At 63.2% G+C, this 20,783-nt stretch overlaps 3 protein-coding genes across 8 annotated transcripts; all 3 read right to left on the reverse strand.

The window, feature by feature from the left end:
- Positions 1-758: 758 nt before the first annotated feature.
- On the reverse strand, positions 759-2,988 carry GLMP (glycosylated lysosomal membrane protein). The gene is made up of 4 exons (XM_032920372.1): positions 2,968-2,988; positions 2,568-2,777; positions 2,198-2,477; positions 759-1,480 (listed from the first exon to the last, which is right to left on the reverse strand). The coding sequence occupies exons 1-4, from the start codon at positions 2,986-2,988 to the stop codon at positions 1,026-1,028; spliced, it is 966 nt and encodes a 321-aa protein (XP_032776263.1). The 3' UTR covers positions 759-1,025.
- A 1,765-nt stretch (positions 2,989-4,753) lies between these two features.
- On the reverse strand, positions 4,754-13,928 carry MCL1 (MCL1 apoptosis regulator, BCL2 family member). 2 transcript variants are annotated; one of them, XM_030474203.1, is made up of 6 exons: positions 13,319-13,928; positions 11,110-11,357; positions 10,570-10,682; positions 8,193-8,330; positions 4,912-5,043; positions 4,754-4,797 (listed from the first exon to the last, which is right to left on the reverse strand). In XM_030474203.1, exons 1-5 carry the CDS (start codon positions 13,845-13,847, stop codon positions 5,004-5,006), a joined length of 1,068 nt encoding a protein of 355 aa, XP_030330063.1. In that variant the 5' UTR covers positions 13,848-13,928; the 3' UTR covers positions 4,754-4,797; positions 4,912-5,003. The 2 variants fall into 2 exon arrangements, with proteins under 2 accessions (XP_030330063.1, XP_030330064.1); XM_030474204.1 differs by lacking the exon at positions 8,193-8,330.
- A 2,004-nt stretch (positions 13,929-15,932) lies between these two features.
- On the reverse strand, positions 15,933-20,773 carry ENSA (endosulfine alpha). Of its 5 annotated transcripts, XM_030474209.1 has the most exons (5): positions 20,411-20,546; positions 18,772-18,840; positions 18,531-18,656; positions 17,487-17,653; positions 15,933-17,407 (listed from the first exon to the last, which is right to left on the reverse strand). In XM_030474209.1, exons 1-5 carry the CDS (start codon positions 20,465-20,467, stop codon positions 17,374-17,376), a joined length of 453 nt encoding a protein of 150 aa, XP_030330069.1. In that variant the 5' UTR covers positions 20,468-20,546; the 3' UTR covers positions 15,933-17,373. The 5 variants fall into 5 exon arrangements, with proteins under 5 accessions (XP_030330069.1, XP_030330071.1, XP_030330070.1 ...); XM_030474211.1 differs by lacking the exons at positions 18,772-18,840; positions 20,411-20,546 and adding an exon at positions 20,573-20,773; XM_030474210.1 differs by having other exon boundaries at positions 15,933-17,653; positions 20,411-20,535.
- Between the last annotated feature and the right edge of the window lie 10 nt (positions 20,774-20,783).

Genomic DNA, 20,783 nt, shown 5'->3' on the forward strand with positions numbered 1-20,783 from the left:
CTGCCCTGGGGACACCTTAAAGAGCAGCAGCCTGTGGGGGGGTCACTTCCACACCAGCCTCAGCTCCCAATGGCCCCCCAGCCCGGGACCCCTCTGTGCCCACAGCCCCCCCCCCCGGGAAGCGCTGTTTTGGGGTGGCCACAGCAGACCCGCAGCTGCAGGTGGGTTTGATCCTAATGGAGCCCTGGGATGGGTGGGAATGAGCCGCACTGGGATGTGGGAATCGTTCCGAGTGATTAGAGCTATTACTGTAACGAGGAGAAGCGATTAATGGCGCCTTGACAGCACTTGAGGCTGGATAATGCACTGTGCTCGCTGGGCTGCCAGGATGGGGGTCCCAGCGTGGCCGGGGATCCCGGGATCTGCATGGGATGTATGGTCAGGAGCCCGGGATACAGGTTAGTAGGGGTGATGCATAGATCCTGGGACGTAGGGGTGATGGATGGCTGAGGGTTCCAGAATGTGAGGGTGATGGATGGCCAGGGGGATCCCAGGACGGAGGGATGGAGTGTGGGATGCAGGGGTGATACATGTCTGTGATGCTGGGATGCAGGGACAACATGTGCCTTGGATGTTGGGATGCAGGAACGATGGGTACCCAATATGCCGGGATGATGTGGGTACAGTGTGCATCCAGGATGCTGGGATCCTGGGATGATGTGTGCTTAGGATGCAGGGATGATGTACAGGGATGCTCAGCTCCCAGTGCCTACAGGAAATCCTGTGAGGGGCTTCGGCCAAGGGCTGCAGGGACAACAGACAATAGAAATCCACTTTATTTGGTCAAAGCCAAGCCTGTGCTGGAGAACACCAAGCCCAGCGCACCCCTTAGTGCCGGGGTACCGCTGCCACCGCCACCGAGCAGCCACGGAGCACCTTGTCCATGGGCTCCTGCTCATGGCTCCGGGCCAGCGCGGTGGAGCCAAGGCTGCAGCTGCCCCAGAGCAGGACCCAAGTGACTTCAAGCCACTGCTTGTACCACGGCCAGCACGGCACGACGGGCTGCAGACCTGACACCAGCAGGTTTATCCCTTGGGAAGCAGCTCAAGGAATCCCTGATCAACTCCCCCCAGTCCCTTCCCTTGGTTGGGTGGATCAGGAGCAGAGGGGGAGCAACGGGATGAGGATTGGGGCAGGAGGAGGAGTGGGACAGAGGGAGACACAATGTGGGCAACTGCAACTGGCACCTGGGTCCCCTCTGAGCCTGGGCCACGGGATGAAGGGGAGGGCACCAAGGAGAGGGCAGAGGAGCCCCTGCAGCAGCCCCTGGGGACAAGGGTGATCCTGGGGGTCTCTCGGGGCTCATCCCACTCAGTTGATGGGCTCGTACTCGGAGTAGCGCTTCCTCTGGGCGCAGAGGAGCAGGCAGCTGCCCAGCAGCAGCAGCAGCACCGGGGTGCCCAGCGCCACGGCCATGATGGAGATGACGAGGGGGGAGAAGGTGTCCTGGGGGGGCTGCCCGAAGCCCAGCAGCGCCGACCTGCAGAGGGGAGGAGACAAGTCACACTCTGCTCCGAGAGACCCCCCTGCAGCACTGGGTGCAGCCTCTGGTGGCCCCACAGCAAGGACATGGAGCTGTTGGAGCAAGTCCAGAGGAGGCCACGAGGAATGAGCAGGGCTGGAGCAGCTCCCATGGGAGCCAGGCTGAGAACATTGGGGATGCTCAGCCTGGAGAAGAGAAGCTGCGTGGAGACCTCAGAGCAGCTTCCAGTGTCTGAAGGGGGTACAAGGATGCTGGAGAGGGACCTTCACCAGGGACTGGAGCGATAGGACAGGGGGTGATGGGTTCAAACTGAAACAGGGCAAGTTCAGGTTGGAGATAAGGCAGAAGTTCTTTACCAAATCCAGTTTGTGGTTCTATGATCCTGTGGGGATCAGCTGTGGCCCACGAGTCACATATCTGGGGCTTACTACCCTGATAGATCAACACATAGATGCAAGAAAGCTTTGGAAAGAGGCTTTGGACAAGGGCCTGCAGGAACAGGACAAGGGGGAACGGCTTTAACCTGCCAGAGGGGAGATCTGAATGGTTTGGGGTGAAGGGAATGTAAAGCTCATCCAGTTCCACGGGCAGGGACACCTTCCACTAGAGCAGGTTGCTCCAAGCCCCTGTGTCCAACCTGGCCTTGAACACTGCCAGGATGGGGCAGCCACAGCTTCTCTGGGCACCCTGAAGGCAGCAGAACTTCCCCCTCACCAGCCTCAGGTAGCGCTTCTCCTGGGTAAACCTTCCCCTCCTCTCCCCAAAGGAGATGTTGACGGCGCTGACGCTTGTAAGCTGCTGCCGGCCCCGTCCCCAAAGTAGGCACGGACAACGCTGACATGGGCAGGCTCCAGTTGGCCGCTCGCAGCCCATGGGAGCGACACCGGATCCCGTCCTCACGCCGGGGGCTCCGGGAGCCGTAGGCTGTCGCCTTCCACTGCAGGAAGCTCCGCGGGGAGCTGTCGTTCTGGGCCTGCGCTGCCAGGGAGAGCATCTGGTGCAGGGCGAGAGCAGCGGGAGTGAGGGCAGGGGAGGGTCCTCCCCCTGGTTCCCGTGGGAAGGGGTGTCCCGAGCCCACCCTCACCTCGAAGATGGTGGGAGTGTACTCGTCATCGATGGAACGTGCCGCCCGCAGCTCCGGCGCCACCCCCGGCTCCTCCACCGCGGCCACCTCCAGCACGAAGCGGGAGCTGTTGCTCCGCGGGGCCACCCCGGCCAGCACAAACTCCCACCTTGGAGCTGTTTCGCTGTGTTGCAGGAGGTGGCAGGGGCTCGTCGCGGCCACTCGGCCTCGCTAGGCTGTCACCGCGGGATCACGGGGCAGGGGTCCGGCTGGGGCACCGCGCGGGGTGACATTCCCGCTCCAGGACACGTGTTGGATGGCAGCACCCCAGGCGCGTGCGTTGCCCATTCCCCGAGGACGTATCCTCGCGAATGCCAGGGCTCGTTGGAGGAAGCTGCCACCGGGATCAGGCAGCCGGGACCCCGGAGAACTCGGCCGTCATGTGCCGTGTGGTTCAGCGGTGTGATTGGATGTTGGCCCAGGAGAAGCCGGACAGGTCGTGTACGTGGGGTAGAAAGGCTCCTCCTGAGCTTCTCGGCCCTGCTGGTACTCGAACACTCTCGGGGAGAAGGAAGAGGAGAGGGGATGGGAGCCATTACCTGGTGCTGAGGATTCTGGGAATCAAACAGGGTGCAAAAGACCTTCCAGCTCATCACGTCCAATCCGTTCCCCAGCACTGCAAGGCACCACTAAACCCATGGCACGTGAAGGCCTCGGCTACACGGGGGGTGAACACTTGCAGGGGCGCGGTGACTCCAGCCCTGCCCTGGGCAGCCTGTTCCAATGCCTGAGCACCCTCTGGGGAAGGAATTGTTCCTCAGCTCCATCTAACCTGCCCTGTGCAGCTTGAGGCCGTTTCCTCTTGTCCCATCCTTGTTCCTTGGGGAGCAGAGACCAGCCCTAATGCTGTGGGTCCACGAGCTGCGCGCACGGGCTGGGAGAGAAGGGAGCCCACGGAGGAGCTGCCTTGGCCAAAAGGACCCTCGTGCTCCAGCCAGGACACACTGGGGGGAGCTGCCGTCCCCTCTGCTCCGGTCCCCCCTCATGTCCCCTGCTCCCGCAGCAGCCCCCCCCGGCGCAGGGTGACGTCCCTCGGCGGTACCGTTGGGTGAAGACAACGGCAGCCGCGTGGGTGACGCTGCCGGGAGGGTCGATCCAGACGGGGGGCCCCCCCGGGCGGGAGGCGGGTGAGAGCAGCCGGTCCAGTTGATCCCCAGGGTGCTGGTGCTGCTCTGGGTGGCCACCAGCAGCACCGCGGGCGCCCGATGCTGCTGCCACACGTAGTGCAGGGTGTCGGCGGGTCCCACCGCCCGCACGTGGAGCAGGTTGACCGAGGAGTTGTTCCCAGCCGGGGTTGTACTGCAGGGACACCTACGGGGGAGCGGAGCTCCGGCTTCCACCTCCAGCCCCACACACACGGCGGCTCTCCGGGAGCTTCCAACCGCAGGCTCCCTGCCCGCAGCTCCCCCGCCTCAGGACCCGGACAAGGCTGCGGGGGCACCGGAGCGGCTGCGCGACACGGGGTGGCCCCGGCTCCGGTCTGAACACGGGGGGGGACACCCGGACACCGGACACCAGAACCCCCCTCCCGGCTCCGGCCTGAAGCACCTTCGGCCACCGCAGCCCCAGCCCCGCCGCGGGGGCTGTGCGGGCCCCACCCGGGCTCCCCGGCCCCGCTCACCCGCCGCCCGCCGCCGGCCCCGGCCACCGCCGCCGCCACCACCGGCACCAGCAGCAGCAGCACCACCACGGCCGCCGCCATGTTGCGAGCGCAGCCGCTCACGTGACCGCGCGGACACCGCGCCCTTAAAGGGGCCGCCGCCCTCTAGAAAGCACCATTGTGGGGGTCCTGTCCCCCCCCCCCGAGCCCATGAACCAGCCCAGCGGCAGGTTCCTACCCCCCCAATTCCCCATGCACTGCACAAAGGGACTGGAATGATGTGATTGGGTTTATTTCCCAGGCAAACCGTGACATTCCAGAGCCTCCCGTGCCCAGTGCCTGCCCCCCGAGCAGGGCACTGAGCCCCCGCCCCACCTTCGCGTTGCTCTGCCCCATCCCACCCCAAGGCTTCAGCCCCAGCAGCTCCAGGGAGCCGGGTGCCGGCTGGTTCTTCCCATCGGCGACTGGATCCCTCATTCCCGGAGCTCATTCCTGCGCTGGCTCTGGCGCCGCCGGGCCCTGGCTCTTCTCCTCGCCCTTCTTTTTGTGCCCCGACACGATGTCATCGATGCGGAGCAGGAGAACGGCCGTCTGGGGAGAGAGCACCCGGAGCCAGTCAGGAACCGCATCCCGGCTCCCTCCCCACGAGCCCCCCGCTGGGATGTGGGCGCGCAGGAGCCGGGGGGCCCCGGGCCCCGTCCTCACCTCCACCGCTGTCTTGTAGGTCTGCAGCTTGACCGCCAGCGGCTCCCAGACCCCCAGCTCCTTCATGTCCACCAGGGCTCCGGTCTCCCCGTTCACCCCCCACGTCTGGCTGTTGTCCTGAGTGTGTTTTGCCTGTCGGGAAAGATGGGATCACCACCGGGGGCTGGGACCTTCTGAGGAGACCTTAGTGTGGCCTCCCAGTGCCTAAAGGGGCTGCAGGAAACCTGGAGAGGGGCTTTGGGCAAGGGATGGAGGGACAGGCCAAGGGGAATGGCTTTAACCTGCCAGAGGGGAGGTTGGGATGGGATCTTGGGCAGAAGCTCTTCCCTGTGAGGGTGCTGAGGCGCTGGCACAGGGTGCCCAGAGAAGCTGTGGCTGCCCCATCCCTGGCAGTGCTCAAGGCCAGGTTGGACAGAGGGGCTTGGAGCAACCTGCTCTAGCGGAAGGTGTCCCTGCAGCGGGTCAGCAGCCACCGGGAGAGATGCTCCCGGGATCCAGGCACCGCACGTGAGAAGCTGGAGGCAGCAGAGCCCAAAAGCTGCTTTGGGAGCGCCCAGACCAGCCGCAAGCGGCTGCCCCGACTCGAGCCGCTGCCCCGGCTGCGGGGCCGCGCCGGCTCCGCGCAGCGCCGCGCTCCCACCAGCAAGCGCCGCACTTGCGCTTCGCTGCCCGCGAGAGGCAACGGACGGGCTGAACCCGGGGCTCCCGAGCGCGTTCCTCGGGAGAACCTTCCATAGGTCCATGGACCTCACACTGCAGCGGAGCAGGAGGCTCCCAGCTTACCCTGTGAAATCATTCTATGAGCAAAACACTCTGAAGAGTACCCAGGCGGGTGATGCTGCTGATGAGATATATAATAATATATGTTATATATTATTATATAATATATGTTCTATATATGTTATATAGTATTATATAATATATATTATAAATATTATATAATATATATTATATACTTTAATTATATATTATATATAATCAATGTATATTATATATAATCAATATATATTGTACATAATTAATAAATTATATATTATATATGATTTTATAATGTATTATATATAATAATATATTATTATTAATATATAGAAACCCTATAATCTATTAATACTACATCATGATACTATAATGGAATATTATGATATATTCCTTAAATAGACTAGAAATCCTCTCAATACCCACCAAATGCTAGAACACTTAAGACCACGGGGTTTTCTTCTTCTTGGACATGTTACCTTGGAATTCTAACTCCGAATTACCTCGCTATGGCTTTGGAAATGGCATTTCCAGGGAAAAGGATGGATTTCAGCCTCATGCTGTGACTTTTGGTGCCCTTTCCTTGCTGCCTGCATTGCTCCGTGCACAAGGGTTTGCCTGCTTGAAGTGAAGCGTTTCAAGGGGGGCTACAAAGAAGATGGAAACTCCCTTTTCCATGAGTCACATCGAAAAGGTGACGGATCATGGGGACAAGTTATTCCTGGGGAGATTCCAGCTGGAGACAAGAGGAAATCTTTCCCCATGAGAAAAACCAGCCACGGGAATAATGTCTGCAGGGAAGGGGGGCATTCCCCGGCGTTGGGACACTTGGGGTTGGGCTGGGCAGGGTGCTGGGACACCCTTGGGTGCTGTGCCTGGAAAGGCTGGAGCGGATGATCCTTGAGGTCCCTTTCTATGATCTTTGGGGTACCAGAAGCGCGCTGTGAGCCCCAGGAATGGGGCTCCACGAGGAGCAGGGTGAGACGGGGACATGGCACCAGGACACTGCGGTGCCTCAGTTTACCCCCTGCGGGACCCACCCCCCAACCCTATGGGGTGCTCCAGGCTGCATCTGCCCCACGACCTGCACCCACACCCCCAGCCCTGCAGGGGGGGGAGCCTGTGGGGCTGGTGTCCCATGTGCTTCCCATAGGGACATTGATGGGGACAGGCCACGCATCACACATGCCCCCATCAGGGACCGTCCTGCTCAGGGACACCCCCATGTCCTGGGCACCCCCACAGGCCATGGGGCAGCCCCAGCGGGGTGTGGGGCTGAGGCTGGGCCAAGTGGGGCAGGGCTGGAACGATGTGTCCTGCCAGCACATTCCTGCCTGAGTCACTGCTGGATCCTGCCCGGGCGGGACCGTGCCCACAGCCCCACGGCAGCCCCATTGCACCCCACAGCCGGGCTAACACGCCCCCCACTCAGTTCATACACGTGTGTGTGCCCAAACCCCCCCTCACCCCATCATGGAATCACACACTCGGTTGGAAAAGACCGTTAAGCTCCTGGAGTCCAACCCCAACAACCACCCAAACGCAGAGCCCCCCCCCCCCCCGGCACCCCCAATGTGCTCCTACCAACCCCATCCTGCCCTCCCCAAAGCCCCACAGCACCCTGTGCCCACACTCGCATGTGTAGGGGGGTCCCCATGCACCGAACAGCCCCATAACCCCCAGCCAGGGCACTGAGGCACCCAGGCAAGGGGGGGGCTGATACCACCCGGTGTCACCCCACGGCTGTGGGGGGGGCCCGACCGGACGCCCGGGTTCCTGGAAGGGGCACACGTGACTTCCCCACACGCTGCTATTCACAGCCCTTGTTGCCGGGCAGAGCTGAGCCGCGGGGGGGGGGGGGGACGACAGAACCCCAACATGCACCCCAACACCCCACCTGGCACCCCAAACGGGGGGGGATAACAGCGCCCCATCCCCAGCATTGCTCCCCCAAAGCCTCCCCATTGCAAGGACCTGCCTGGTCCCCTCAACCCAGCACTCAGGGGCTCCCCATGGCACCCTGCAAGACCCCAGCTCTAGGAGGGGTGCAGCACCCTGCCCCATAGATCTGGGGGGGGGGGGCAGTATACGCCCCCAAAGCAGGCTGTGCCAGCAATACAGAGGGGCAGCACCCCGGAAAGAGACACGTTTGGGGCAAAAGCAGCCCTGACACAAGCAATTAAGGTCTATGATGATCTATTAGTATCTATTATTAATATCTAAGATTATCCCTTGGCTGAGCCCCCAGCACAAAGTGAGCCAGAAACGGGCAGGAATTGGGGGGGGTTTTGCCTCGCTGGGGGATTTCCTGCATTTGCATGTGCTTGTCACCACCCTCCCCCTCCCAGCACAGGCAGCGGGGCCACATCCTGCTGCAGCCCCGCTTGGTGCCCCCCACCCTTCCCAGGGGACAAGGGACCCCAAGTGAGCCCGGAGCGGTGCTGAGCCCCCCCTGCCCTGCCCCAGGCAGCGGCTGCTTCCATCCCTCCCTTCTTACCCCCACCCCCCCCCCCCCCCCCGTTTACAGCCGCGGTTCCGAGAAGCCGGAGGCACTTCTGGGAAGCAGAAGAGGAAGCTCCGGGTTATCGGCGCCACCAGGACCCGCCGGGGCCCAGCTCCAGCTTTGCAGGAGGGCCCCGGGGCTGGAGCAGGTCCGGAAGAGCCTGGAAAGAGGCGGCATTGAGAAGAGCTCCACAAACCCACCCCACGGCGCAGGCTCTGCCCCGAGCCCCCAGCCCGGCTCCTGCACCCAGCGCTGCAGGGAGGGGGGTCGCAGCCACCGCAGCGCTCGGGGTAGGGCCGTGCTGTGCCCCCTCCGGAGGGGATGGTGGGGCTCGGGTTCTTGCAGCAGGAGGAAGCTGCTCCCCGAAACCCAAGCGGGGGCTGCAGGAACTGGGCTGCGCTTCCTCCATCCCCAGCCTGAGGAACTGAAACTCCGGGGCCACGGAGCAGAGTTCCCCCCTCAAGGGGCTCCTCAACTGCAGCACGAGCCCAGCTCCCGCCTTGGAAGGGGCACTGAGGACAAGGCCCCGCTCCATGGGGCTGGGGGCTCCTGTCTCGCTGCTGCAGAGCCAAGCGCAGGCACCCACAACGCACCCCAGGGTGCTCCCCACGGACCTTCCCCACCACGCAGGAAAGAGCATCTCAACACGGAGCAGCTCTGGGGAACCCCAGCAAGAGCCACCAACCCCCCAGAGCTCACCTCCCACAGAGGCTTTCTGGTAAGCAGGAGGCTGTGGGGTGCCCCCCAGGCAGGAAGAGCCCCACAGCAGCAAAGCAGAGCAGGAGCACTGAGCACATCAGCATCTCATCCAGGAAATCAAGTTTGGGTGTTAAGAGGATTGAGAACCAAGGACATTTATTGACAAAACTAAGTGCTTGTTCAGCAAACAAGCAGGTCTGGCAATAGCACCATCTTTCAGCTCTCCACTCGGGTTTCCATGGGGGCTGCAGGTCAAGCACTAGGGATGAGGATGCTCGTCCCTGTGCAGGACCCAGCCCTAGAGCAGAGCTCCCCAAGAACCAACCAGCCACAGCCGGAGGGCAGGAGGCAGACGAGTGCTTCGAGCCCCCCCGAGAAGCACCCCCAAATGGCTGGGAAGGGCAGGCTGGCACCCAGCGCCTTGCCCCAGCTGCACATCTGAGCTGACACCTTTCAGTCTGCTCCAGAACGTTTACATTCAAACATCAGCTTTAACTCATGGCTTTAGAGGATCCGGATGAAGGGAGGAGCAGGGAAGGGACTGACACCAACTCCCGCAGCTCCCCACCCCCTGCGAGGGCAAGAAGGGCCAAAGAGGTTAAAAATCAAGAGGAACATCACGCGTTGCCAGCAAGCTGCGGGCACAGAGCGTCCACCAGCTCCTTGCTGCACTCCCTGGCAATGCTGCTCAAGTACGTCAGAGAAAGGCTCACTTGGAGTCAAGGCAGGAGAAGGCTTCGCCACACGAACGCTGCTTCCCAGGAGGCACGAAGTGCCGTGCACCCAGCAGCGCTTCTACCACATTCAGATCGCCTTGGTTGTGTCATTAGCTCTGGAAAACTGTACATATCTTACAGATGTATAGCTATTTACAGGTCCTGTACAGCCTCTTCCCCCCCCACCTCCATGGGGGGGGGGGGTTTACATACAAATGCTCTCCCTATTTTTAACCTGCCCGTGTGTGGTGAGACCCATGAGCGCAGCTGAGCCGGGGCCGATGCAGCTGCAGCACAGGGGCTGCGGTTGCAGCACAGGGGCTGTGGTTGCAGCCCGGCCCCACCTCGCTCCTCCCTGCTCCGACACTCCTCTGCCTGCACCGTGACCTGCCTCGGGAGGGAAGGGCCGTGCAGGGCTCCAGCACCCCGTGTTCCGCCAGCAGGTCACCCCTCCTGCTGCTGGCACAGCCCTAACGCTTCTGGAGGGCTGGGGCGTGCAGAGCCAGGGGCCGGCACACCTCGGGGCATGGCAATGCTTCTGCTCCAACAGGAAAGCCACAAGTTTAGGCAGGGCAGCAGCAGCAGCAGATGCTATTTCCAGAAAGCCACAACCCTGAAACATCTGCTCCACGCAGAGCTGCTGTGCCAAGCTCAGGAGGCTTCAGTCCAGGCTGCTGGTGCTCACTGGCTTGCTGCTAAGCAGGTTGGTTCCCTCTGGGATAAAACTGAAGCAAGTCCACTTGAGCTTTCTGTCAGCATCCTCTTGGAAAGAAGCAGAACACCAAATCTTCCACTTTCTGTTCCCAAAGCAGTAAATCCTCAGCGGTACCCACAATCTCACCAGATTGCTCAGGGGATGTTCTCCTTGGGCCACTCAAGTCCAGCTTCGTAAGTACTCAGAGGAGGAAGAGATGAGCTCGCCAACCCCCAAACAGAGCCAGTCCACCCCGAGTCCTGTCCCTCTGCAGCAGCCCCGGGGCTCACCGGATCATGTAGGCCAAGCTCGCTCCCAGTCCAGCCACGCCTGCAAACGCCATCAGCACGTTTCTGATGCTGCCTTCCAGGTCCTCGACTCGAAAGAAGTCCACAAAGCCCTCCTAGGGGGAAGAAGGGGAAGTCATTTCCCCACCAGCCCCCCCCTCTGCAGCAGGAAGGCACCACAAGCCTTTATCCCTGGCAGAGAGGGCTGGGTCCAGCCCGTGCAGCGCATCCCAGTGTGCTCCCCCCGGCCACATCCCACCCCACAGAGGTGGCAGCGCCGGGGACCACTCTGAAGCCAGCTCAGCACACCCGGCACTGACTCAGCTTTAGGAATGCTGCCCTCCCCACGCCGGGTGGGGGGGCCCATTTTTAGGTCAAGGCTGAGTCAGGCAGCTCGTGGTGAGGAGCTCCCGAGCCACCAGCGCTGGGGCTGGGTGTGTGACCGTGGGGCTGAGCGGAGCAGTGAGTCACCTCCGTGCTGACACGTGTGGTTGCCAGCGAGCAGGTCACAAACAGGAAGCTCTGGGGCCGGGCAGGACTCACCCAACCTCCCTGGCTCAGCAGCCACTCGCGCCGGGAGGAGACGAGCGCGTCCGTGATGATCCCTGCCAGGGAGCTGATGCACTTCTCCTGCTGGATGCTCTTCAGGTGCTTCGCGACGAAGGCCCCGAAGGAGATGAGCGTCACCACCCGGCCCCAGTTGGTCACTCCGTCACTGAACAAGTGCGCAGCCACCTCTCGCACCGACTGCAGGTCCTCCTCCTTCTGGATTTCCAGCTTCCGAAGCATTCCTGCAAGAGACGCTGCTTTAGAGGCAGGAACACGACACAGAGACCCCACAAGGCCACCAGTGAGAAGGTGCTGCACGCGCATCCGGGTCCAAAAGCTCGCAGGAGCAGTGATGGAGAGCAAGTACCTGCCTCTGCTGCTCACACTTGCCTGGGCGAGACAAAAACCAGCCCCTGACCCCTCTCTAGGTCCTTCCTCCCCACCTCGCGCCCAGCTGCAGCTCACCCTCTCCCTCACCAGGGCTCTAAAGCCGCCCAGCACAGCAGCGAGGGTGCAGCCTGGCAGGAGCCCTGCTGCTCGAGCAGCAGCCAGGCAGATGTGTCACCAGTTATTAACGTGGGGTTAGCGACTGGAACACCACAACTGCACCCAGTCTGACCTGCAATGCCCCCTGCTGAACAAGCAAACAAGACAAGCCCTCACAAAAACGAAAGGCATCGCTGCTGGTTGTTGCTCAAACCAACAGGAAACCTTCCTGTTGGTTCCTTTTCTGCACACGCTTTATCCCTGCGGAAGCCTCGCGCCAACACCAGCCTTGCTCCGAGCATTCCTCGTTCCATGGATTTGGCCAGGGTTACGGAACCACAGCCTTTACATCAGCGCTGCTCGGGACAAAAGGGCGAAACTGAAACCCTTTTGAGTTCAAAACAACCCTGGACCATGTTCCTGGAACAAGGAGGGTGTTTCTCTCACCGTCCCTCTGTGCCAGGCACCGTCCTGAGCTGGGTGCAGTGAGGTGGGGGCTGAAAGCAGCCCCAGCACAAACCCCCCCCGCTGGGAGCTCGGCCCCAAACCAGCTCGTTTCTGAGTCACATGAAACCAAGTCAAAAGGGTTCAGTTCCCACTTCCAGGCTGTTCCCAGGACACCGCAGAGCCAAGCCCGAGCTTGGGTCAATGGTCAACAATGGGTCAAGTTTCTACTTGGCTACTCCAGGGCTCCTCACAAGTGAACTGGTTACAGGAGCAGGGCTACAAGCTGAGCACATCCCCTGGGAGAGCTTAGTCACAGCATCAACCAGGCCGGAAAAGACCTTTAAACTCATCCAGTCCAACCGTTCCCAGCGCTGCCAAGGCCACCACTGCCCCATGGCATTGAGGGACCCATGGACACGGTGTGTGAACACTTGCAGGGACGGTGACTCCAGCCCTGCCCTGGGCAGCCTGTTCCAATGCCTGAGCACCCTCTGGGGAAGGAATTGTTCCTCAGCTCCATCTAAACCTCCCCTGGTGCAGCTTGAGGCCATTTCCTCTTGTCCCATCCCTTGGGAGCAGAGACCAGCCCCCTCCTGGCTCCATCCTCCTGTCAGGCAGTTGCAGAGAGCGATAAGGTCCCCCCTGAGCCTTCTCTTCTCCAGACTAAACCCCCCCAGGTCCCTCAGCCGGTCCTCATCACACTTGTGCTCCAGGCCCTGCACCAGCCCTTCTCTGGCCCCGCTCCAGCCCCTCAATGTCTCTCTTGCAGAACTGAACCCGGGGTTCGAGGTGCAGCCTCGTTCCACCCAAGCCGGGGTGTGAGGAGCTCCTGAGCTTTGGCCACCGGGGGTTATTTGCACGCCGTCGTGCTGAGCCAAGCAGGACGCAGGAGGAACCGGGGCTAATCTGTAACCACATTATCTCCTCCGCACACATTTATCCACACACCCCCCCCAAGCGAGCAAAGTTCAGTTTCGCTTTTCAAACCCACTCGATTGCTTTAAACTTCAACCCAGGCACTGAATGACCCGAAGCTCTGCTCCCACCGCACCCCCCTCTCCGTGCTGGGGGGGGGTTTGCTCCAGCCCCAAGGGCCACCCCCAGCCTAACCCCCCCCCCCAACGCCGCAGCCAGGGCAGAGGGAGCGGGATCCCCCCGGAACCCACATCCCACAGGACCCCCATTCCCTCCCCTCCCAGGACCGCACATGAGGAGGGGCCGGGACCCCAAAGGAGGGGAAGCGGCTCCGTCCCCGCCCGCCGCCACCCACCCTGGAAGGCGAGTTCGTGCTTCGCCATGACGCCGTCGCCGACCCTCCGCAGCGTCTCCAGCGCCTTCCCCATCACCGCATCCGCCGCCCCTCCGGGCCGGCCGGGCCCGCCCAGCAGCCCCGGGAACAGCTTCTTGGCTCCGGGCTCGGCCTCGCCCGCCGCCTCCCGCAGGTAGCGGCCGATGAGCTCCAGCGAGGCCTGGCGCAGCGCGTCGGGCGGCGGCGCGGGCAGCGAGTCCCCCGCGGGGCCGCGCTCGGGCTCGGGCTCGCAGCCATCCAGCTCCTCCTCGGGGCTCCAGAGCGGCACCGGCCGCGCCGGGGCGGGCAGCGGGGCCGGGGCGGGCAGCGGGGCCGCGCCGCAGCCCAGCAGCGCCTCAGCGCGCCCGGCGGCCCAAGCCCCCGCGGGGGCCGCGGAGGGCGGCGGCGGGGCCGGGCCCCCTCCCGGTGCGGCGGGAGCGGGGGCCAGCGCGGGGCTGCCGCCGCAGTAGAGGTTGAGGCCGATGACCGCGTTCCGCTTGAGCGCGAACATGGCAGCCCCCGGACAAGGGCCGCGGCGCCGCCCGCTCCGCTCTATATGGCGGCGGTGACGCGGCGCGGGGCGCGGCGGGGCGGGACCGGGGGGGGACCGGGAGCGCCGGTTCCGCTTCCGGACGCGCTTCCGGGCTCGCCCCGCCGAGGGGCGGCGCTGTGCGGGCAGGGGGCTGCGCTAGGGGGGTGCTGCGGAGCCCCGAGCCCCAGCGGGGGAAGAGGAGGCTCAGGGGGGACGTGGTCGCTCCCTGGCAGGAGGACGGAGCCAGGAGGGGGCTGGTCTCTGCTCCCAAGGGATGGGACAAGAGGAACCGGCCTCAAGCTGCACCAGGGGAGGTTTAGATGGAGATGAGGAACAATTCCTTCCCCAAAGGGTGCTCAGGCATTGGAGCAGGCTGCCCAGGGCAGGGCTGGAGCCACCGTCCCTGCAAGTGTTCACACCCCGTGTAGCCGAGGCCTCAGTGCCATGGGTTAGTGGTGGCCTTGGCACTTGGGACTGGATGAGCTGAAAGGTCTTTTCCACCCCATGATTCCATGACCCCGCTCCAGCCCTTTTCGTGCCCATCCAGAGCCACTGGAAACTGGGGCCGGACACCCAGAAATCCCCCCCCCCCCCCCGGTGCATCCTCTGAAGGCAGGAAAGGGTTTCCCTGTGACCCCGGTGAGCAGCTCGGCCACGCCAGGGCCGTGTGCTGGGGCCTCCCTGTGCCACCAGTGTCCAAAGGCCACCGCAGCCGGGACGGTGGCACCAGCCCCGGCCCCGCAGCGTCACCGCGGTGAGACGTGAGCAGCGCCGGGCACTGGGGCAGAGGCCGTGGGGACGTGGTTGTGGGTCACCTCCTGGTGCAGGCGGTGCTGGGCTCCTGCCAAAGGCAGGGGGAACCTCCTGCCCGCCCCACAGCAGCGCCTCAGAGCGCCGTGGGGCTGGGGCGGGATATGGGAGGACCCCAGATGTGGGCGAGAGCTCCTCACAGGGGTGTTTCCTGCGGCGGGGAAGAAGCCCCTTCTCTGGGGATAGGAACTGCAGCAAAGCCGAGTCTCTGCCCCCATCGTGAGCATCACCCGAGGAACCGCAGAGGAGGAAGCTGTGGTGAGCACGGGGGCACGGTCCCGAGTGCCCCACACCGCTCTTGCTCCATAGCTGCCAAGCAGCAGAGCCACGCACCCAGCCTGGGTGCCCCTTCACCCCCTCTGCCAGCCCCACAGAGCAGGGCGAGAGCAGCCCCGGGGGCCAGCAAGGCCAAACCTGCCCCCTCAGGAGCCTCCCCTGGAATGTGTCCTTGCCGGGAAGCGCATTCCCGGCGCTGGGAGCAGCGCCCGGCACACGCCTCCCGCGCGGTGCCAGGCTGGGCAGCACAAACACCGGCCCAGGGCGGGGAGCGGCTGGAACAGCGTGTCCCTGAGCGAACACCCAGCCCGGGGGGGGGGCACAGAGGGGCCGGGGCTCGCAGCAGCACCCCCGTGACACCCGGTGACGCCAGCGGTGACGCCAAGGCTGCCAGCGGGGACAAAGGGAGCCGCAATGGGAGGGTGGCACCGTGGGGCAGCCCATACACCCCATGGCCCCATCGCTGGGTGATGGCCCCCGCACACCCACAGCCCTGTGTACATGCCGTGGCCGCAGCACTAGGGGACAGCCCCATGGAGAACCCATGGCCCCATAAGTGGGGTTTGACTTCACACCCCCCCCCCCAAACTCCCATAAGCCCCATTCCCAGGGGACAGCCCTATGGACACCCCACAGCCACCTACACAGCCCCATTGCTGGGGGCCAGCCCCATGCAAACCAGATTTGACAAGGAGGAGAGGATGGGAATGTGAGGCCCGGCCGGGGGCAGGATGGAAATGACCCCATTCCATCGCTATTTCCCTTGTATGGAATTGCTTTCACTGGGTCTCATCCTGCAGCAAACAATCACTTCCCTTTCCCATGGATTTCCAGCAAACCAGGGAAAGACGTGGCTGGAGCCTCATCCCTGCCCCCTGGCACAGGGGCAGCCCCGAGCTGCAACATCCCCTTTCGGGTCATTACAGTTCCTTGGCTTAGGAAAGGAAAGGCAAAGCAAGGCGAGCGCTCTGCAAGAGCTCAACATGTAAAAAATTAGATATATTTTTATATATATATATATGATTCATATCTATTTACAGCATGGCTGGGACACACGGGACATCCGAGGAGGCTGCAGGCAGTGCCAGCTCACCCAGGGCGTGCAAAGGGACTGGAGACCAAAGCCCAGCCCCGGGGTGACCAGGGGGCACCCCCAGTGCCCCTTTGCCTGCTCCACAACGTGGGAGATGTGGGGAAGGGAGCCCCCAGCTCGGGGTGCCCGAGGGGAGGAGCTGCAGCGGGTTTGCTCCGAGCACACCCTTGGCAAACACCCTGCCAGGAAGCAGCGCCCCGCTCCTGGGGACACGGCAGCAGGGAGCTGACACCCGTCAGACGGGTTCCCCGAGGCAGCCGGGCAGGAACACGCTGTGCCCGTGCAGAGCAGCACCCGCTGCCTCCCAGCCCTGGGATCCCCCCTCGTCATCCCCACACAACGAAAGCAAAAAGTCCACTCGACTTCCTCCTAAACGCCTCCAAAAGCAGGCACGGGGGTGCTGAGCCCGTGCAGTGCACAGGGCAGGAGGTGCTGCACCTCCAGCCAGTGCCTGAGGAGCAGGCAGGACGTGCACAGGCTGCAGCATCGCACCCACCTCGCTGTTTGCTTGGGGTTTGGTTGGTTTTGTCCAGGCCTAGAGCAAAGAAAAGGCAAAGAAGGGAAAGGAAAGGGAGAAAAAAGGAAGAAATCCAAGCGTGGGGCACCCGACACTGCTCTCTCCCTTCCTACCTCCATGCTCGGTGGCTCCGGCGCATCTTCCCCTTGCAGGGTGGTTATTCCCTGCTCCGGAGATCAGCTCCAGGAGCTCCCACCCACCTCACCGGCTGCTTTGCAAGTGCCAACCCGTGGGCATGAGGCCGGGGCTCCGCTGCTTGGCCGCTCTCTGCGGTGTCCAGCACCTCGCTGCTGGTGGGACCCAGCTCAGCACCTCCAGCAGCCCATGGAGAGAAGCTGCCTGAAGCCCTGCAGCAGCGAGCCCCACGCGCCCCCTGCTCCGATGGAGCTGTGCTTGAAACCCAGAGCAGCTTCAAGCCCCCAGAACCTTTCCCAACGCAGCCGCAGGGCTGTGGGACGTGAGGTCCCCTCCTGCGAGCTCAGCCCAGCGCTGCAGCCACGGAGCTCTTTGCACATCAGCTTGTTCCTTCGCTCCGAAGCTCCAGCCCACATCCCGCACCTTCTGCCCAGCGCTCACACAGCTCGGCTCCGAGCACTCCCCTCCTACCCAGCACCAAGCAACAGCAACGACTCCGAGCCCCTTCCTGCTGTGAGGAGGCAGCGCTCCGGAGGCTCGGCAAGCTTCCAAACAGCAGGAAAACGAAGGTGGGAACCGAGTGGTTTTGCTAAAGGAGCAGCTGAACCTGCCCGTGTGTCCTGCTGACGCCTCTTACGTGTCTTCTGGGGGCTGGGCTGTGTTTGCTGGGCTGCTCAAGGAACTACGGGGATTCTGGTGCTCCTGTCGCTATGGTACAGTGAAGTTCAATCCATTTAGGCAAAAGGAGGAGGAGAAGGGGGAAGGCCGGGCTGTGAGCGCGGGTTACCCGGCCAGCTTGCTGGTCACAAGCGAGGACTTGCGCTGCGGGAGGTCCTGCGGGGTGGGAATGTGGTCTCCTGTCACCAGGTTCTTGTCTGGCCCCGCACTCGGCAGCTGCTTGTTCTTCATCTTTGCCTTGGCCATGTTGTAGTCACCGGAATCAAAGTATTTTTGCTGGAAGAGGAGGTTGGGGTTACATTGGTTTGCAGGAATGGGGGGGGGGGGGGAACACACAGAGCAAAGACACACACACGGAGCCTTCAGGGAGCTGCTAGGGTTGCTCAAACCCAGGTCACAACCCATGGTGGGAAGGGAGGATCCAAGCAGGGGAAGCTGGAGCTCAAAGGGCGTTTCACTCCCTTATCACACACGTCAGGATGCGGCCTCCCTCATGGTGCTGCTCACCCCCCCCAGTGGTGCAGAGAAGGCTGGACAGCAGAGCAGAGCCTGCCCCAGAGCAGAGCCTGCCCCAGAGCAGAGCCGCTGCCAGCGCTCAGGAGGGGTTATTCTGCCCCAGGAAGGAGGAGAGGCAGCAGGGACAGCCCGAGCAGCTCCGCTGGGCTCTTGGGAAGGGATTTAAGGCCGTTTCCAGGGAGGAAAGTTGCCTTTTTTCGCTGGTGTCACCAGTGAACACGCAGCCAGCCCTTCGTGCCCCTTACAGCAGCCCAGAGCCCATGCAAAGCGCAGAGCAGAGACAAAACTCAGCACCCCAGTGGCCCTCCAAAGCCCAGGACCACAGCAGCAGGGGGGGGATGCATGCACCTGGTTTGCCCCTGACCCCCAGGGTGGGATCTACCCCTGGGGGAGATGCACAGAGCAAAAGCCACGGAGGAAGGGGCAGCTTTTGGGTTCTTGCTCCATCACGGCAGCCCTCACCGCTGCAGGCTGGTGCCTGCTGGGTGCCACAGCCTTTGAGTGCCTGCTCCAGGAGTGCAACACACTTTTGGGGCTGGGGAAGGGTGGTGGGATCCCTCTGGCTGCTTGGAGCTTGGCTGCCTGGGCCAGGGCGGGAGGGAAGGACACGGCTGAGCCCCGGCTGGGCAATACCTACCCCTTTCTGCAGTCTCTTCATGAGGAAGTCGGAGCCTCCGGGCTTCTGGCCCAGGTTGGGGTATTTGGCCTTGAGTTTGACCTCTTCTGCTCGCTCAGGGGTGATGGCTTCCTTCTCCTGCATGTCCTGAAAGACAGAGAGGGGGGTGAAGAGCCCCTTCAGCCCCACAGAAAACACATCCCTGCGATGCTGTAACACCGTGTTCAGCGCCAGGCAAGGAATGTTCCCCTGGGAAACCTGCCTCTGGAGCAGGGCAATGGGGCTGGTGCAGGGCCTGGAGCACAAGTGTGATGAGGAACGGCTGAGGGACCTGGGAGGGTTTAGATGGAGAAGAGAAGGCTCAGGGGGGACCTTCTCGCTCTCTGCAACTGCCTGACAGGAGGATGGAGCCAGGAGGGGGCTGGTCTCTGCTCCCAAGGGATGGGACAAGAGGAAACGGCCTCAAGCTGCACCAGGGCAGGTTTAGATGGAGCTGAGGAACAATTCCTTCCCCTGAGGGTGCTCAGGCATTGGAACAGGCTGCCCAGGGCAGGGCTGGGGAATGGTTGGACTGGATGAGCTGAAAGCTCTTTTCCACCCCGGTTAATTCCATGAGCTGTGAGGCAGGGAAGCGCTCGGGAGCTGGGAGCAGCAGCGGCTGCGCAGGCTCAGCACATCCCACTCGGAGCGCTCAGCACCCCGCGCCCCCCCCCGCCATGGGGTGCCCATGGGATTGAAGTGGGAGGTGAAGGCGGGGGAAGGTGCCGAGAGTCTTGTCACGATCTGCAGCTTCCGCAGCTGCGGGGCTTTGCCCACACAGAGCCTGGAGGAGCTCAGCGCCCCCTCCCCAGCTCCATGGCAGCTCCAGGAGCTGCAGCCAGTGCAGGAAAAGACCTTTCAGCTCATCCAGCCCCAAGTGCCAAGGCCACCACTAACCCATGGCACTGAGGCCTTGGCTACACGGGGTGTGAACACTTGCAGGGACGGTGACTCCAGCCCTGCCCTGGGCAGCCTGTTCCAATGCCTGAGCACCCTCTGGGGAAGGAATTGTTCCTCAGCTCCATCTAAACCTGCCCTGGGGCAGCTTGAGGCCGTTTCCTCTTGTCCCATCCCTTGGGAGCAGAGACCCCACCTCGCTGCAGCCACCCGCAGCCCCGTGGCTCCGTCCCCCCGTGGCTCCCGCAGTGTGGGGGGTGCCCCATTGCCCAGCGCCGCTCCCAGCACCTCCTCCCGGTGCCTGGAAGCAGCACATCCGCCTCCTCCTGCACCACCCCCGGAGCCAACACACAGCAGGGGAGGGACACAAAGCTTCTCCCACTGATGGGGCTGCCCCCCCCCCCCCCATAACCCACACCCCAACGCTGCCAGCACCCACAGGACCCCCCCATAACCCCCTCCATGACCCGCACCTTAATGTTGCCAGCACCCCCATAACCCCCCCATGACCCGCACCCCATCGCTGCCAGCACCCACAGCACCCCCCTATAACCTCCCCCATGACCTGCACCCCAATGCTGCCAGCACCCCCCCATAACCCATACCCCATTGTCAGCACCCCCAGGACCCCCCAGCACCCTCCCCACGACCCGCACCCCATCGCTGCCAGCACCCACAGGACCCCCCCCATAACCCCCCCCATGACCCGCACCTCAATGCTGCCAGCACCCCCATAACCCCCCCCCATAACCCGCACCCCAACACTGCCAGCACCCACAGCACCCCCCCCCTAACCCGCACCCATCGCTGTCAGCACCCACAGCACCCCCCCAGGACCCCTCCCATGACCCCCCCCATAACCTGCACTCGTCGCTGTCGCCACCCCCAGGACCCCCCCCCCAGCACCCCCAGTATCCCACAAGCCCCCGCGCACCCCCCCCACCGCCGAGACCCCGCTCTCCCACCAGCCCTGTCGGAAGTCCAACCCTCAACCCTCGCGGCAGCCAATGAGAAGCCAGCATTCAGCAGCACCCGACAGAAGCAACCAATGCGCGCACAGGGCTGCGAAGAGCGACGTGCGGCTGAGCCAATGGGAGCCTGTCAGATCCGCCCCCGGCGTTCCCCACCTGTTTCTCCTGCCCCGTCTCCTCGCCGCGGGCGCCGGTACCGAGCGGGGCCGCCATGGCGGGGCCGGGGATGGGGCCTCCGCGCCCCGCGCTGCCGCCGCGCTGCCGCTGCTCCGGCCAGCCCCACGCTCCAAAATGGCCGCCGCCGCCCCCTAACGCCTCAGCTACATGACGGACAGCAGCTCTGACCAATGGGCGCAGGGAGGCGGCC

Source organism: Strigops habroptila, chromosome 22 (assembly GCF_004027225.2).
Source record: "Strigops habroptila isolate Jane chromosome 22, bStrHab1.2.pri, whole genome shotgun sequence".
In the NCBI taxonomy this organism is placed as follows: Eukaryota; Metazoa; Chordata; class Aves; order Psittaciformes; family Psittacidae; genus Strigops; species Strigops habroptila.